This window comes from Eptesicus fuscus, chromosome 15 (genome assembly GCF_027574615.1).
Source record: "Eptesicus fuscus isolate TK198812 chromosome 15, DD_ASM_mEF_20220401, whole genome shotgun sequence".
Classification (NCBI taxonomy): domain Eukaryota; kingdom Metazoa; phylum Chordata; class Mammalia; order Chiroptera; family Vespertilionidae; genus Eptesicus; species Eptesicus fuscus.
The window spans coordinates 35,779,760-35,796,982 of record NC_072487.1 but is presented as its reverse complement, the minus strand read 5'-3'; the positions used below and the strand labels follow the sequence as shown (position 1 = coordinate 35,796,982).

Sequence of the window (17,223 nt, the reverse complement as noted above, 5' to 3'; positions counted from 1 at the left end):
CCTTGAAAGCATTTGAGTTTTGCAGTTCTTTGATATACATTTCAGCTACATCATACACTGTTCCATTCTTGGACTTTGCTGTGTACTACTGCCTTATTTCTGTGTTTTTTCTGAGGCCAGGTTTATGTCTTACTAGAGGCCCAGTGCACGGATTCGTGCACCAGTGGGATCCCTCAGCCTGGCCTGTTGGATCAGGCCAAAACCGGCTCTCCAACATCCCCTGAGGGGTCCCGAATTGCAAGAGGGCTCAGGCCAGGCCAAGGGATCCCATTGGTGCACAATCGGGCCGGAGATGGACATGGGAGGGCTCCAGGGCGTTTCTAGTCCCTCTCACTCAGTCCTGATTGGCTGGACCCCAGTAGCAAGCTAACCTACTGGTTGAGTGTCTGCCCCCTGGTGGTCAGTGCACGTCATAGCCAGCGGTTGAGCAGCCTTAGCATATCATTAGCATATTACGCTTTGATTGGTTGAACGGACAACTGGGCACTTAGCATGTTAGGCTTTTATAATATGTCTTATGTTGTCACTATTGTTATGGTTGGCAGCATAAACACACCCACACACTCATAAAGCCTCTTTGACTGCTCCAGGAGAAAGTAATTACTTCTCTGCAGGCCTGTGGGAGTCCTTTATTCAGAATGCTTGCACAGTAACACCTACTATAGTTTTTTGTAGTTAATTATTTAAATAACATTTTCCCCAGCTTGATTGTGAGTTTGTTAGAAAAGGGATTATGTCTTGTCTTTCTTTACCCAGCACCTTATGTGTTCAACAGACATTTATCAAAAAAATAACAAGAGTTTGGTAAGCAAAAGACTTTAGCTTAGCCTGGCTATCGGTTCAGTGATTCTGTTCTATAATAAGTGACCTTTTGGTGTTTACCGTATAGCTTTACCTCAAGCCTCTCATATTAACCTAAATGTATTTTGGAAGAAGAGATTAACCAATCCAAGCTGACCTTGGGTTTATTTCTAAATGCATGAAAACCTATCTGTCACAGACAGTTATCAAACCCAGTGACCATTGCCACATAACTGCCGGCCTTGGGTAGCAAAGAAAGCTTATTGATTTTTCTCTGACTTTTCTGCAGCATCCTTGTATCCCCTCCTTGTTACAGCTGGATTTAGCTATTTTCCTGTATATAATGTATCCCGATTCATTTTCTCCTTGTGATGGAATGATGGGTTAGTTACATATTGAAGTGTGTGTAATGAAGTTATTTGCTGGAATATATCCTGTTATTTGGCGAGAGATTTGTTTAATATCAAGAAATGGTAGGGATTTCAGTAGCTCACATCTTAGTAAAACTGCAAAGGAAAATAGTATATAGATGAAATGTAGAGAGAGTAAAATAATTGCAGACAAATAAAGATACATTAATCTTTATCTAGAGATCCTTGGTTTATCTTTAGATCTTTGGTTCAGGTCTCACTTGAAGAGGGCAGAGTAATTGTAGACAGTGTGGCTGGGGTGGAAATAGCATCTGCTTTGCAGGAAAAGAGACCTGGATTTAGAATCAGTTCATCAATACACTAAAGTCACTTTATTTAACCTCTTCCTATTTTCACACTAGTGGGTCTCAGAGGGTTGTTGTGAGGATCACAGGAAGTGGTATATGTAAAGCACTCAGTACAGTGCCTGGCATGTAGAGACACTAGTCTCCTTTCTCTCATTTAGCCAGAGCCAGTGGGGAAGAGGAGCAGAAAAATACATGTAATTCAGGAATGATTCCTTAAATGTTTTGTATTTCTAACCTAGTAAATTTTTTCTTGAATGGCCCTTTCCCATTTCTGACATTCTACTTCATCCCCACCTCTTGGATCAGACTGAATACTTCCTGAAGGAAGTCCCGTCTGAACTTGAGAGCTGAATCAGGAAGAGTTAGTGATTTGTCAAAGAGGAGGGGAGAGGGCCTGTGACTGAATGGTACACTGATGGTTGATGGAGGCTGTTGATATGCTCTAAAACTGGAGATTTTTAGAAGTTGAGAAGTATCCCCTCTGCTCTGCAGTCACTGCTCAAATAGTTCAGGAGATTCTTTTCCTCCCTCTGGGGGCCCCAGCCCCAGTATGGTTTATGGCAGTGGTCGGCAACCTCATTAGTCAACAGAGCCAAATGTCAACAGTACAACGATTGAAATTTCTTTTGAGAGCCAAATTTTTTAAACTTAAACTTCTTCTAACGCCACTTCTTCAAAATAGACTCGCCCAGGCTGTGGTATTTTGTGGAAGAGCCACACTCAAGGGGCCAAAGAGCCGCAGTTTGCTGACCACGGGTTTATGGAATTGGGCTAGAAAATACAAGCTTTGTAACAGGAATTACCATTGGGTGCTTACTGTCAGGTACTGTCCTAATGTTTCGTGGGTTTGAATCATTTAATATCCCCATGAGTAGTACTTTTATTAGCTTTATTTTACATGAGGAGGACACTAGCACAGAAAGATAAAGTGATATGTCCAGAACTTCCCAGTAAGTAGTAGAGCTGGCTGGGCTCTGAACCCAACAGCTGCGGTTGCCCTGCTAGGGGGAGACCCTGTAGTAAAGGAAGTGTTACTTTGATTAGTCTTCCTCTCCCTTCACACAGCCACAGAATGAAAAGTGGGGACTTAGGTATTTTTCTGTGTGTTTGTCTTGTACTGCTGTACAGAGTCTCTCATGGAGGATGAACTTGTCCTCATTTATGGGTTGGGTAGAAGAGTTGCATTAGAAGTACAAACAAACAGTCACAATCCTGGGTCACACTTCTTCTTTTTAATACAGAAAGGGAAAGTCCAAGAAACAAAATAACAGTTTATATGGATAGTATAATGGATTGAAAAATTATAGACTTCAAAAGAAATACTAGAGGACTTCCCATCATATACAAACGTTTTTATATAGCTACTTAACAACCAGGTGTGTTTTTTGTTGCTTATTTTACAAGTTTAGAAATTTAGACAGTTTCACTATAGGAACATCTGCCTCATGATTACTTCTTTGAAAAATTAGTGTTGAAAAATTTTTTTTTTTTTTTTTTTGTTAATCCTCACCTGAGGATATTTTTCCATTGATTTTTAGGGAGAGTGGAAGAGAGAGGGAATGACAGAGAGAGAAACATCAATGTGAGAGAAATACATTGATTGGTTGCCTTCTGCATGAGCCCTGATCAGAGCCTGGGCTGGGGAGGAATTTGCAACCAAGGTACGTGCCCTTGACTGGGATCCCTTGGTCTGCTGGCCAATGCTCTATCCACTGACCCAAACCAGCTAGGGTGAAAATTTTCATTTTTTATAAGGAGCAATGGTATTTAGATGAACAAACATTTATCGAGTACCCACTGTCAAACAGCTGTGGCGATAGGGAATGAATCTAATTGTTCACAACACTGAAGTTGATGTTATCACCATTTTACAGATAAGGAAACTGATGTTCAAAGGTGTTATGTAGACAGTAAGTGGAAAAACTGAGATTTGAACCCTGACAGAGACCATATTTTTCTCATTTATGTTGAGTAAATGAGTAATTTGAAGATGTATTAGAGGGGACCTGGCTCCAAAAAACTTATAGTCTCATTAAAAGGATAATATTTATCAAGATCAGTAACAAAGTAAGATGCACACAGAACATAGAGATGAAAGATTGCTTCTAGCCCGGTAGGTCAGGAAAGTCTTTAGGAAGAAAGATGCTTTTAAAAATATTTTTTCAGAGGTAGGAGGACATTTCTGGCAGAGAGAATAGCAAGTAGGTAACTCTGAGTTATATCCAGAGAGGAGAAGGTAGGCAGGTAGGACGTGTTTAGTGAATGGTGGGGTTTGGTCCAGGAGGAGTGTAGCTCTTGAGGGGCAAGTAGTAGAAGGCCAAGCTGACAAGGAGATTGGGACCAGGTTCTAGATTCTTGTTACATTTTCTCAACACCCCATGCCCTCTCTAGTCATGCTCTGGTACCATAACCATTTGAGAGTACACTGTATGTGGAGTTTCATGCCTCTTTGCAAACTTGGCTCACATTTTTAAAAAATATATTTTTATTGATTTCAGAGAGGAAGAGATAGAGGGAGAGAGAGAAACATCAGTGATGAGAGAGAATCATTGATCGACTGCCTCCTGCACACCTCACATTGGGGATCGAGCCCACAACCTGGGCATGTGCCCTTGATCAGAATTGAACCAGGACCCTTCAGTCTGCAGGCTGATGCTCTATTCACTGAAGCCAAACATATTTCCCCCATGGTCTGTAATGCCATTTACTACCGTACTCATCTGATTCATTGATAGCTTCCCTGGGTACTCCAGTAAGAATTAATTGCAGCTGCTTTGGTGGTCCCTAAAACATAGCATATATTTCTAGTTCACCTTTACTTCATTTTGCCTTACATATTAGTAATTGTTTACATTTCTCTCCAACTAAAGGGTAATCTAGAGAGCAAGATGAAGTCTTATTTATCATTATATCCATTCTTTCAGTTCTAAGGGCCCAGTTTAATCTTTGTACATACTCAATACTTAGAATATTTGTGGAATTAAATAAATAATAGTGTAGAAATTTATATTTATTTTCCCTGATAAATAATAAATTAGTGCCAAAAACTACTAAAAGTAAAAGAAGGAAGAGGTTAGTTAAATTATTCTTTATAGATATACTAGAGGCCCAGTGCATGACATTCATGCACTGGGGGAGGGGGTGTCCCTCAGCCTGGCCTATGCCCTCTTGCATTCCGTGACCCTTTGGGGGATGTCTGCTGCCAGCTTAGGCCCGATTCCCATGTAGTCAGGCCTAAGCTAGCAGTCAGACATCCCTTTCACAGTCTGGAACCTCTCGCTCCTTACCGCCCGCCTGCAGCAGAGGCGGGAGAGGCTCCTGCCACCGCCGCTGCGCTCGCCAGCCATGAGCCAGATGAGCAGCACACCTCCTGTGGGAGCGCACTGACCACCAGGAGACAGCTCCTATGCTGATCATCTGCCCCCTGGTGGTCAATGCACATCATAGCAACCAGTTGTTCTGCCGTTCGGTCGATTTGCATATTAGCCTTTTATTATATAGGATTGTGTTTATACATGTAATGCTTGTAATAAAGATAATGGTAGAAAATAAATGTGTGCCCATACTACCTTTTGTTTCTCATTTATCAAGTGTTATATTCATTAGTAATGAAATCATAAGCTCACAATAAATGTTAATCTCTTTTATTGAGGTGGTTGAGAATGGAATGATTGTTGTTTGCTAGAATATTTTAAAATGACCGTAGGGATGCATATATGTGTGCTTGTTTTTTAGATTTAAAAAATTTATTTTCCTTAAACACTGTGAATGTCCCAATTATTTATTATAGACAGATATTTCAATTGCAGTATAATTGAGTTATTTAAAGCTGTTAGATGCTGACCTTGCCACACATTAATTGAGAGACGATAGGCAAAATGTTTAAATTCTCTAAATACCACTTTTCCTGTCTGTAAAGTGAAACAAGAATATCTTGGATCGTGATTGTAAGAATTTGAAATAATGTAAATAAAGTACTTACGCCTGGTACACAATAATGCTAAATAATTATAACAGTTTCCTTATTTACTTAATATGAGCTTGGTATATGTTTCATTAATTTAGTATTATGCCCTAGCTTGATCAACTTAATCCTAAAATTCTCCTTTCAGTTTTAGTAAAATGAAGACATGTATCTAAATATTATTAATTTCATTCTATTAAATATAGGCTTATGGAGCTTATTTGAACATATAGGAATTGTGTCAAGACCATGATAGATAAAAATTTAATAAATATGAATAGGCTGTTCATAAGATGAAAATAGTAAACAAAATGAAAAAAAGTTCTTATTAGTTATTGGAAATTAAATATATAAATTAAAACAGAATCAAAGTGTAATTTTTTATTTACCACATTCATTTTTTTAGTATAATGATATAGATTGGAGTTACAGGGACTTAAGTACATTCATCTTATCTAATAAAAGAGTAATATGCAAATTAACCACTCCACTACACCCACAAGCAACGCCCACCAGTCATGCCCACCAGCCAATCAGAGCGAGTATGCAAATTAACCCCAACCAAGATGGCTGTGGCCACAGAGAGCAGGAGGGGGGCTTGGGTTTCCCAGGCAATGGAGGAAGCCAAGCTTTCCACACACCCTGGCGGGCCCAGGCCTCCACTCAAGGGTACAAAGTTTCAATTATAGAAGGAAAATAAATTTCAACAGAAATGGCGGCAGCCACTGAGCTGGAAGAGCAGGAAGCTAGGGTTGCCCTGGGCGATGGAGGAAGCCTAGCTTCTGCAGCCCTGGCCGGCTCAGGCCTTCACTCCAGGCTACAAAGTTTCAATTATAGAAGATACATAAATTCCAACAGAAATGGCTGCCGCCACAGAGCGAGCAGGAGGCTTGGCTCCGCTCCAGGCTACAAAGTTTCAATTGTAGAAGATAAATAAATTCCAGATACCAGGGCCTCCACTTGGGTCGCTGGGGGGCGTAGCCAGCCTGAAAACCACCACAGGCCCCTCACCCAGGCCGCCCCATGCCCAAGGGAACCCCCACCCTGATCCAGGACACCCTTCAGGGCAAACCAGCTGGCCCCCACTCGTGCACCAGACCTCTATCCTATCTAATAAAAGAGTAATATGCAGATTGACCATCACTCCAACCCACAAGATGGCCAGCAGGGGAGGGCAGTTGGGAGGGACCAGGCCTGCAAGGGAGGGCAGTTGGGGGGGATCAACCCTGCAGGGGAGGGCAGTTAGGGGTGACCAGGCCGGCAGAGGAGGGAAGTTGGGGGCAAACAGGCTGGCAGGGGAGCAGTTAGACATCAATCAGGCTGGAATGGGAGTGGTTAGGGGGTGATTAGGCTGGCAGGCAGAAGCGATTAGGGGCAATCAGGAAGGCAGGCAGGTGATCATTTGGGAGCCAGCAGTCCTGGATTGTGAGAGGGATATCCGACTGCCCGTTTAGGCCCGATCCCACCAGGATCGGGTCTAAACGGGCAGTCGGACATCCCTTGAGGGGTCCCAGATTGGAGAGGGTGCAGGCTAGGCTGAGGGACACCTCCCTTCCCCATGCACGAATTTCATGCACCAGGCCTCTAGTGTTATATAAATAGATATAGTGCAATTGGAAGACAAGTTGATAATGTTTAGTAGGAGCCTTACTGATATTTATATTGTTTGACAGTAGTTCTACTCCTAGAAGAATATCCACAGAAAATAATGTATCAGACAAAAATGTGTATTAAAATATTGGTAACAATATTGTCTATAACAGTAAAAACAAACAGGAAACACCCTAAAGAATAAGATAAATAATAGTATATTAAACCATGGGATTTTTCACAGCTGTTAAAAATGCATACTGTAGCAAGGTAGGAGAATGCATATGTAATAATGTTGAATGAAAAATATATAACAAAACTGTATATTTGTCATTGCTATAATTATGTAAAAATGTGTGTAAGAAAGGATAGTCTTCAAAGGGGAATGGGAATGAATTGTGTTAAATTAGTTGATAATGAGTGATTTTTTTTCCTTTTAAAAATTTGCAGTCAATTCTCAAAGTATTTGTGGAATTAAATGAATAGTGATATAGAAATTGTGTTTCTTTTCTTTAGAAAATATTAAATTAGTACCAAAAACTACTATAAGGATGAAGAGGTTGATTTGATTATTCTTTATAGGCGTATTGTATTATAAAGTTAGTTCAATGTCAACTTTTAAGGAAGAGTTATACTTATCATAAGTAGAAGAAAATCTTGAGGATAACCTCCTTACTCCTGACTGCTTAGAACAGTGGTTCTCAACCTTTCTAATGCTGCGACCCTTTAATACAGTTCCTCATGTTGTGGTGACCCCCAACCATAAAATTATTTTCGTTGCTACTTCATAACTGTAATTTTGCTACTGTTATGAATCGTAATGTAAATATCTGTGTTTTCTGATCCTAAGACCATCAGAAAACACAGATATTTACATTATGATTCGTAACAGTAGCAAAATTACAGTTATGAAGTAGCAACGAAAATAATTTTATGGTTGGGGGTTACCAAAACATGAGGAACTGTATTAAAGGGTCGCGGCATTAGAAAGGTTGAGAACCATTGGCTTCGAACAAGGTATAGCTATCATTAAAATTACTGTGACATGAGATCTGTATGTCACTATAATGTGAGCCTATATATCTATATAAAATGAAATAAAGACCTTAAAGAGAAGCTGAGCTTTAAAGGATAGGACTATTTGTTTTTAATATGACTTCTCTTTATTTTAGAATTGATAGATGTCACACGCACCCTGCTGCTTCTAAACCCAGACTTTACCACGGCATGGAACGTGAGGTACGTCATTTTCATCAGTGATAAAATGAAATTGTCCAAATTTCTGAAGACATACAAGCCCCATGAGTTGTTAGCTTTTTGAAAAATGAGATATAAACCATATGTCCATGGCATCTTCTACTCATTCTTTATAATAGGCCCACGAACACTTTGCCCCTTTTTGCATATTTATGTCTGTTCTCTGTAAACTACTTTCCTGAAATATAAATCATCATGTTGAATCATGGTATACCATTTGATGCCTGCTTTTATTTTCCTTTCGTTTAATAGAGGTAGGGGTAATCAGCATAATTGGTTGACGAGTAAGACCCTGCTTAGTATATTTGAGAAGCATTATAGTGTGTGGGGTGAGCATTCAAGGCCACAATCTTGTAATCTCAGTTGAGTCACTAACATTGGGACCTCTGTGGGCAAATTACTGCAGACTCTGGCACTCAATGTTTTAGAGAGAGGTCATATTTTATTGATACCTTTAATTCTAATTATTGTAGCTTTAAACACAAAAATACTTTATCGAACTATTACAATTCTCAGACCAGGTTCATGTTTTTCAATATATATATGGTGTTTAAAAACTGGTGGTTCCTTAGACTAACACAAATTCTCTTAAGAGGAAGGCAGGATACAAATTATCCTATATAATAAAAGCATAGTATGCTAATTAGACTGGACGTCCTTCCAGACGACCTTCTGGATGAAGCTGGGGCTGTGAGGGCCAAGGCAGAGGTGGCCGCCATGGCGGGCGGGGGCCAAGCCCCTTGCACGAATTTCTTGTATTGGGCCTCTAGTAGATAAATAAAAGTGAAGTTTCAGTGAACATTGTGAATACATTTTAATTTTTCTATAGAGAAAAGCCATGGATTACAACTTTTTATCTTTAAAGGTAACTTAAATAATACTTCATTTAATTTTATTTATTTTATTTATTTACTACAGGCCCAGTGCATGAAATTTGTGCACTTGGGGGTTCCTTCAGCCTGGCCTGTGCCCTATCGCAGTCTGGGAGCCCTTGTGAGATGTCCGGCTGATGGCCATCAGTTGGACATCCTTAGCACTTGCCAGCTGTGAGTCCAGCTTCTGGCTGAGTGGTGCGCCCCATGGTGGTCAGTGCACATAATAGCAACTGGTCGTTAAACTGTTCAGTTAGTTTGCATATTAGCCTTTTATTATATAGGATAGGATTTTTATTTTTTTTGTTAATCCTCACCCAAGGATATTCTTCCATTGATTTTTTTTTTTTTTAGGGAGAGTGGAAGAGAGAGGGAAAGACAGAGAGAAACATCGATGTGAGCAAAACACATCGATTGGTTGCCTCTTGCACAAGGCCCAGGCTGGGGAGGAGCCTGCAACCGAGGTATGTGTCCTTGACCAGAATCGAACCTGGGACCCTTTGGTCCGAAGGTTGATGCTCTACCCATTGAGCCAAACCGGCCAGCGTCTTCATTTAATTTTCTGTGAATTTTAAGCAATGTTACATTCTAATGAGTTAGTATTTTTTAATACCTACTGAATTTTGTATTTAACTGATTTTTGAAATTTTAGGTAATTTCTATAATATGTCTTTTTAAAATTGTCTTTTGAATAATTAATGATCAGATATAAAGAGTGAGTTATATGGCTTCAAAATATATGTAATTTTATAATTCTCATTTTCTTTCTGGAAAGCACCACAGCAGTAGGGAATAGACTTATATTTATGAGTGGCTACTATATTCCAAGGACCATACTGCAACTTTATACATTATTTTATTTAATCCACACAATTTTTGGCAACATTTTTTTATTCATCAAATATTTATTGATAACTATTGTGTGCTAGGTTCTAGGCACTGGGAATAAAACCAAGAATAAAATAAACAAAAATCCCTGTCCTTGTGAAATTTTTATTCTAATAGAAGAAGAAAAGCAATGATGTTCACAATTAAAATATATAATAGATCATGTGTTGGCAAATCCTATGGGGAGAAGCTGGGAAAAGAATAGGGAAGGCCAAAAAGAGAAAAGAAAGAGTGGTATTGCAGTGCTAAATAGGAGACATTAGAGCAAATACTGGCATGAAATCAGGGATCAGTCTTTGTGGATTCTGGGGTAGGAGCATTCCAAGTGGACGGAACAGCAAGTGAAAAAGCCCCCAGTCATCTCTAAATTGTCCCTGGGTATTCTGGGACAGCAAGGAATCCAGTGTAACTGGAGTAGTATGAAAGAGGGAAAGAATAATTTAGGTAAGAGATACTGGTGACTTGAAGACGAGCTCGGCAGGGAAGTCATAAGTCATAAGATTCTCACCGTATTTTATAAACTGTATAAGCTTATTCTGTATTTAATAATCTGGTTTGAAGACACAGATGATGAATTGGATGTGAGAGAATCAAGAGGGTGAAGTTTGACTCTGGTTCTGGGCCTGAGCAACTAAAAGGACGGAGTTGCCATTTACTGAAAAGGGGACATCTAGAGGAGGAGCAGATTTAGGTGGGGGCTGCTGGTGGGCAAGTCATTTTGGGATGTTAGGTTTGTGTCTAGCTTGTTGTATATGAATCTAAAATTCAGATTAGAGTTCTAGGCCAGATGTTAATTTGGGAATCACTGGAAAATAGTATTTAAAGCCATGAGATCTTTTGAGATAGCCAAAGAAGTGGGTACAGATAGAGAAGAGACCCAGTCCAAAGACTGAGCACTGCTACACTACAGTTTTCTAGAGTTGCACAGCCAATATCGTAGCCACTCGCCACATGTGGCTATTGAGCCCTTGAAATGTGACTAGTGCTCAGTTGAAATGTGCTATAAGTGTAAACTACAGCAGATTCTGAAGAATTAGTGCCCCTAACGTAAAATGTCTTATTACTATTTTTATATTGACTATGTGTTGAAATTATAATATTTTGGAGGTACTGAGTTAAATAAAACATATTACTTCATACTTGTTATTAATGTAACTTAGAACATTTAAAATTATATATATAGTTCATGCTTGTGACTCACATATTTCTATTGGGCAGTGCTGTTCTAGTGTTTACAAGATGAGGAAGAATCACCAAAAGACTTTTAGGAAGGTACTATAAACTTATAACTAAGAGTTTTCATAAGGATAGGGACCGATATCTTGTTGTAGGTGTTTCTCTCTTTCTGCGTCCAACACGGAAAGAGAGCGGGTCCAGTTCCTGAGTAGAGGAGCTGGGGATGGAGAAATAAAAAAAAGAAAGAGACGAGACACAAAACAGAAGGAAAAAAAGCTGGGAGCTGGGTGGGACCACCATCCTCTCTGATGGAGGGACAGGGACCCCGAGCCAATACAGCAAGTTTATTTTATACCCCCAAATACCAGGGAGTTTCACCAAAAGTTAGGATCAAAGGAGATTATTTGCATTCTTGTAGGCCCAAGCATTCCTGGTGCTTGACTGGATTTACATATCAAAGTCACACTACCTGACACCTGGGCAAAGGTAAGAGTCAGTGCTGATAACACTCTTGCCTTTTTGGCAAAGCATGTTCCCAGGGTGTGGCCTTGCCTGTCGCCTTGGGTTCAGCTGACAATAATTAAAGAAATGCCCATGTGCCTTCCCAGGCAATGTCTACATCTTGTCTTTCTTTTTTTTTTTTTTTCTTTGTTTTCCTAGTATCTAACACTCTAGTGCCTGGTACAAAATACTCAGTTGGTAGTCAGGGCACTGAAAATAATTAAATGCAGTGAAAAAGAAAGGAAGTTAATAGAGAAGTGGGAGTACCATTTTTATTCATGTTCTCATATTCCTCATTAGACAGAAATTGAAAATCCTTAAACAAAAATAATTCCTACTAGCATAATGTATATACATACATATACATACACACATATATATAATTCAGTGGAGGAGAAAGATCCTAGTCTTAAGATATATGAACCTGCCGAAACCGGTTTGGCTCAGTGGATAGAGCGTTGGCCTGCGGACTCAAGGGTCCCAGGTTCGATTCCAGTCAAGGGCATGTACCTTGGTTGCGTGCACATCCCCAGTAGGGGGTGTGCAAGAGGCAGCTGATCGATGTTTCTCTCTCATTGATGTTTCTAACTCTCTATCCTCTCTCTTCCTCTCTGTAAAAAATCAATAAAATATATTAAAAAAAAAAAGATATATGAACCTTAGTCTTATTTCATCAATTAACTAGCAGACGACTTTGGACAAAACCTATTAACTTCTCAAGAGATTTAGTTCCCATACCTATGAATAAAAGATTTGAATTAGGTGATTATTTTTATGATCCTTTGAAATGGATGTTTTTTTATTATATGTGGTTGGGACTTATGAAGTGAAATTGTTCTATGAAATAATTTCAGTGATGTTAATAGCAGTTAATCTTGAACTTATTCTAGGAAGATTATTGGGAAAGTTTTTTGCTAGATAAGTAGGAAATTTTGATTTTTTAAAAAAACATTGTAGATAAGTGTTCTGGTAAATTTTTAAAAATATATATTTTATTGATTTTACAGAGAGGAAGGGAGAGGGATAGACAGTTAGAAACATCGATGATAGAGAAACATCGATCAGCTGCCTCCTGCATGCTCCCCACTGGAGATCGAGCCCTCAACCAAGGTACATGCCCTTGACTAGAATTGAACTCGGGACCCTTCAGTCCACGGGCCAACGCTCTATCCACTGAGCCAAACCAGTTCGGGCTGTTGTAGTAAATTTTAATTTGTATTAGTAAGGTTGGTTGACATATGAAGACATGGAATCATGAATACATAGTGAAGAAAAAACAACCAGCTTTGGAAGTAAACTGATCTAACCCTGTAAGTTCTTTTGCAAACCAAAGACTTAACGTTTTATGTTTAATTGTTGGTGTATTTCTTCTGCAGGAACTCTGGGAAGAATTGAGTGATTTTGACTGCATTTTATAAACTGCTAAAAGCTGGTATAACACATTGGTACTTCAATTTATAGGTGTTTCAGTCTTAGGGAAAAAATACAGGCAAGAATAAGTTTTGAACCTATATCCTGAGATTAGAGTGAGTGATGAATGTAGTTCAAAAATCCATCTGGTTATAGAAAAAAGTGACAGATGCTTCTCTTTTTTTCTCCTTTTTTGTTTTCTTTGAAAATTGGTGAATTACTTTATGAAAGAGGTTGACTTTATAACAATGTCCTATTTTTCCAACAGTCTCTGCACATAGAGTAAGCAGAACATCTTTGAGACACTAGAGTAGCTGAGTAGCTGGCAACAAGCTCTAGTGATTCGGGTCCTTTACTTGTGGCCTATTGATTTAAATTGGTAACTTTATGCATCTAATTTTTGGTTCTGACACTTTGAGCTTGGAGACCTTGATCATGTTATTGAATCTCTCCCTAATTCAGTTTCCCCATCTGTAAAATTGAGTTCATATTAGATTGCACCATATGAAATTGTTGTTTTTGTAGATCAAAGTTGATGAAATCCAAGCATTCAGATCCTGGTTTCTAACACCATTCTCTAATAGAAAGAACTGGGCTTCTTGGAGAAATGGCTGATTTTAAGACCAGGGCAGGGAACATACAAGATGAGCCTGGAATATTTTACAGGGCCAGGAAGTAAGGAAGTAGTCAGGAAGTGCTCAAAAGTAATATGAGCCAAAGCTGGAATAACTTGAATAATAAAATACTATTGGCTTATACCCCAGAGTATAAAATGGATATCTGTAAGTTCATACTGACGTCAATAAATGATGGAATAAATAAACGAGTAAATAAATAGAACACAATAGACAAATCTGCTATATAGAATATTTCCGAATAATTTGTCTAGATAACCCCCCTCAAGGAGTGGAGCATAATTCCCTACTCAAGTGTGACTTCCAAAAAGTACATTGAAGAAAACCTGGTATACACTACCTCAGCCAAGTAATCCAGGTCAACATCAACAATGACAAGCCATGCTATTATGTGCCCCTGATACGATGTGATGAAAATGGCACTTTACCTCTGTGGTCTCTTCCTCTTCAAAACTCAATAATCCTAGTATTACCATGAGAAAAACATACAAAATACCTGATCAGTACTCTGTCAAGGCCATTAAAAATAAGGTATACCTGAGTATACTTGAGAGATCAAGAGGAGCCTAAGGAGACATAATAGTCAAATGTAATATGCTATCCTGGATAGGACCCTGAAATCAAAAAAGGGCATTTGGTAAAAGCTAAGGAATTCTGAAAAAAAGCATGGTTCCAATAGTTACCTATAATAATGGGTTCATCAGTTATTACAAATGTACCATAATCCTAATATATAAAAACCCAGGGCCTGTAATGACCAACCGAAGGGTCGACCGAACACCAGAAGTCAGTCCTGCAGTCAGTGCTGAGTTGCCGTGGTGACCCAGCACTGACTGCCAAGGGGGCTGTGGATCAGGCCTGGAGAGAGAGGCAGCGTCTGATCCGCAGCCTCCATGGCAGCTGTTGATCAGCCTTTGTCTGTCTCTTTCTCTCTGGGCTTCACCAGCAGCCGAGCCTCTGTTTCTCTCCAGGCCTCCGCAGGGGCTGCTGATCAGCCCTGCCTCTCTGATCAGGCCCGGAGATAGGCCCAGAGATGCTGACTGGCATAGAAACCGACCAATCAGAACCAAATTGGCTGGCAGGGGAGGGCAGTTGGGGGCAAGATCAGGCTGGCAGGGGAGGGCAGTTGGGGGCGAGATCAGGTTGGCCGGGGAGGGCAGTTAGGGGCGATCAGGCAGGCAGGCAGAGAGGTTAGGGGCAATCAGGCAGGCAAGCAGAGGCAGTAGGGGTGATCAGGCAGGTGAGCGGTTAGGAGCCAGCGGTCCCAGATTGCGAGAGGGATGTCTGATTAGAGAGGGTGCAGGCTGGGCTGAGGGAACCCCCCTTCCATGCACAAATTTTGTGCACCGGGCCACTAGTATGTTAATAATAAAAGAAACTCGGTAAATGGCATGCAGGAATTCTCCATACTATTCTTACAAATTTTGTCAATTTAAAAGAATTCTAAAATAAAAAGTTTATTTCAGAAAACAATTGAATATTGGCAATTTCACATGTTTCAACATAATACTTATAGGATTGTTGTGAGAATTAAATTAAATAATATATACAAATCACTTAACATAGTGCCTGACTCAGGAGAAGTTCAATAAATGGTAATTTTTATGAGGATGACTTTTATTATCATTTACTGTCATTTCAGACAGAATAACTGAAGATTGAGGGGAAAGGTAGCATTTGTATATTCAGTATCTACTATGTGCCAATTACTGAGTTAACCAGTGGAGGTTAGTCATAGACAAGGCCCCTGGTCTCCTACAAATCTTGACTAGAATGACAGCAGAGAGAAGCAGTAACTAATAGTTTGCAATAGAGAGAAAAATGTAAAAAATTTTAAGATAAACTTTGCAGAAGTATAAAAATACAGTAACATATAGAGGAATAAAGCATACCACTCATCTTAGTAACCCCTGGATGCTTCAGCACTAGCTAGTCTTCGTAACAATTAGCGATCACAAAAAAATTACAGTTTTCATGGAAAAGTGATGAGATTTTTCCATATTCTCTTTAATCAGTAAGTAAAATATGCAGCCAAAATTTTAAAGGAGTAACTTTTATTGCTTGAAAAATCTGTGTGAATAACTTCATTCCTTTTATGTATAATTCTACCTTGTATTGTTTCTTAAAATTCCTTGGTTTATTCCATTCTCCCACCTTGTTAAAAAAAAATCCTCACATCATTTTATCCCACAACATGTTTGCCCATGTAGCATGGCACTGTTCCTTACCACCCATAACAGCACAGGTGCCTTTTGCTTTCCTAGTTAGTTCCCCTCACATTTATTTAATGACCCTCACTTTATTCCTTCTTCCCATGTTAGCAGCTTACCACCCAATGCTTTTAGGATAGATAGAGAAGCACAGCTTATTCAGTATGCCTGAAAATAAAGCCACCTCAATTAAGGCAGTACTCCATTTCCTCAATTTATTAAAAAGTCCAAAAAAGATTGTTTTAGGCTAATACCAATATGTGCATGAAATAATAAGTAAATGTCTTATGATATTTAATTTTTCAATTTAGTTATATACCTAGAAAATAACGTGAAATATTTTAACATATAAATTTAATTTCCTACTCACATTTTATTAAACAATTTAATTCAAACTGATGGCTACTGACATCAGTAACTTGGTCATCACTAATTTTTTTGTGATCACTAATTTTTTTGAGTTATCTAGCAGTGTACTTATATCTAAGTTGTTTGAGATACAGCACTTTTTGAATCCAAGGAGTGGAGCATAATTTACCTCTGTGGTAAATTAATAATAATAATTATAGATAATAAATATTATAAATATAATAATAATTATTCAATATTAATTATATTGAATATTTAGATATTCAAATATAATTAGCAACTTACGTTTTATTTAAAACTTTGCTTACAATTCATGTGTGACTGGAAATTTTATCTCAAGTTAGATTCCTACTTAAAGAGCAGTTGATTTTTTATTGTATCTCTAGGTTATATGGTAGCCATAACTTAACTACTTTTCGTATTCCATTTTCAGGTAATCTTTAAAAACTAGTTTATGACAATATCCAACACCTAAAATGTTTTTTCAGTCCTGTCCCCAGGAATGTTTATTAAATTGATATTAAAATTTTGCTCCCTTTTTTATGATTCTATTAGGTGATCTTTTTAAGCATCCATATATATATATACCATTGATTGAGGTTGTTTTAAGCTGTCTTCCCAAATACTACTTTGTAAAGATTTAGTTGTAAGGTAACTTCCTATTTACTGAAGAAAATTTCCCTTTGTTTATAGACATCCAAGGGAATATAGTTGAGCAATTGCAAATCAGGAGAGGTTTCAAAATTAGTAAATGGAAATTATACTTAATACAATAAGTTATCTATGAAAATGGTTTTTAATCTTTACTGTGCACCACCCAAGGGCTTGCTAA

The 17,223-nt window shown here is 38.7% G+C and overlaps 1 protein-coding gene across 3 annotated transcripts in view; it reads left to right on the top strand.

Annotated features, from left to right (window-relative positions):
• The window catches only part of PTAR1 (protein prenyltransferase alpha subunit repeat containing 1), a 69,269-nt gene that overhangs the window by 15,979 nt on the left and 36,067 nt on the right, over positions 1-17,223 (top strand). For all 3 annotated transcript variants that reach the window (XM_054727756.1, XM_054727754.1, XM_054727755.1), the window contains exon 3: positions 8,246-8,312. In XM_054727756.1, coding sequence (XP_054583731.1) covers positions 8,246-8,312 — 67 coding nt within the window. The remainder of the gene's footprint in view (positions 1-8,245; positions 8,313-17,223) is intronic.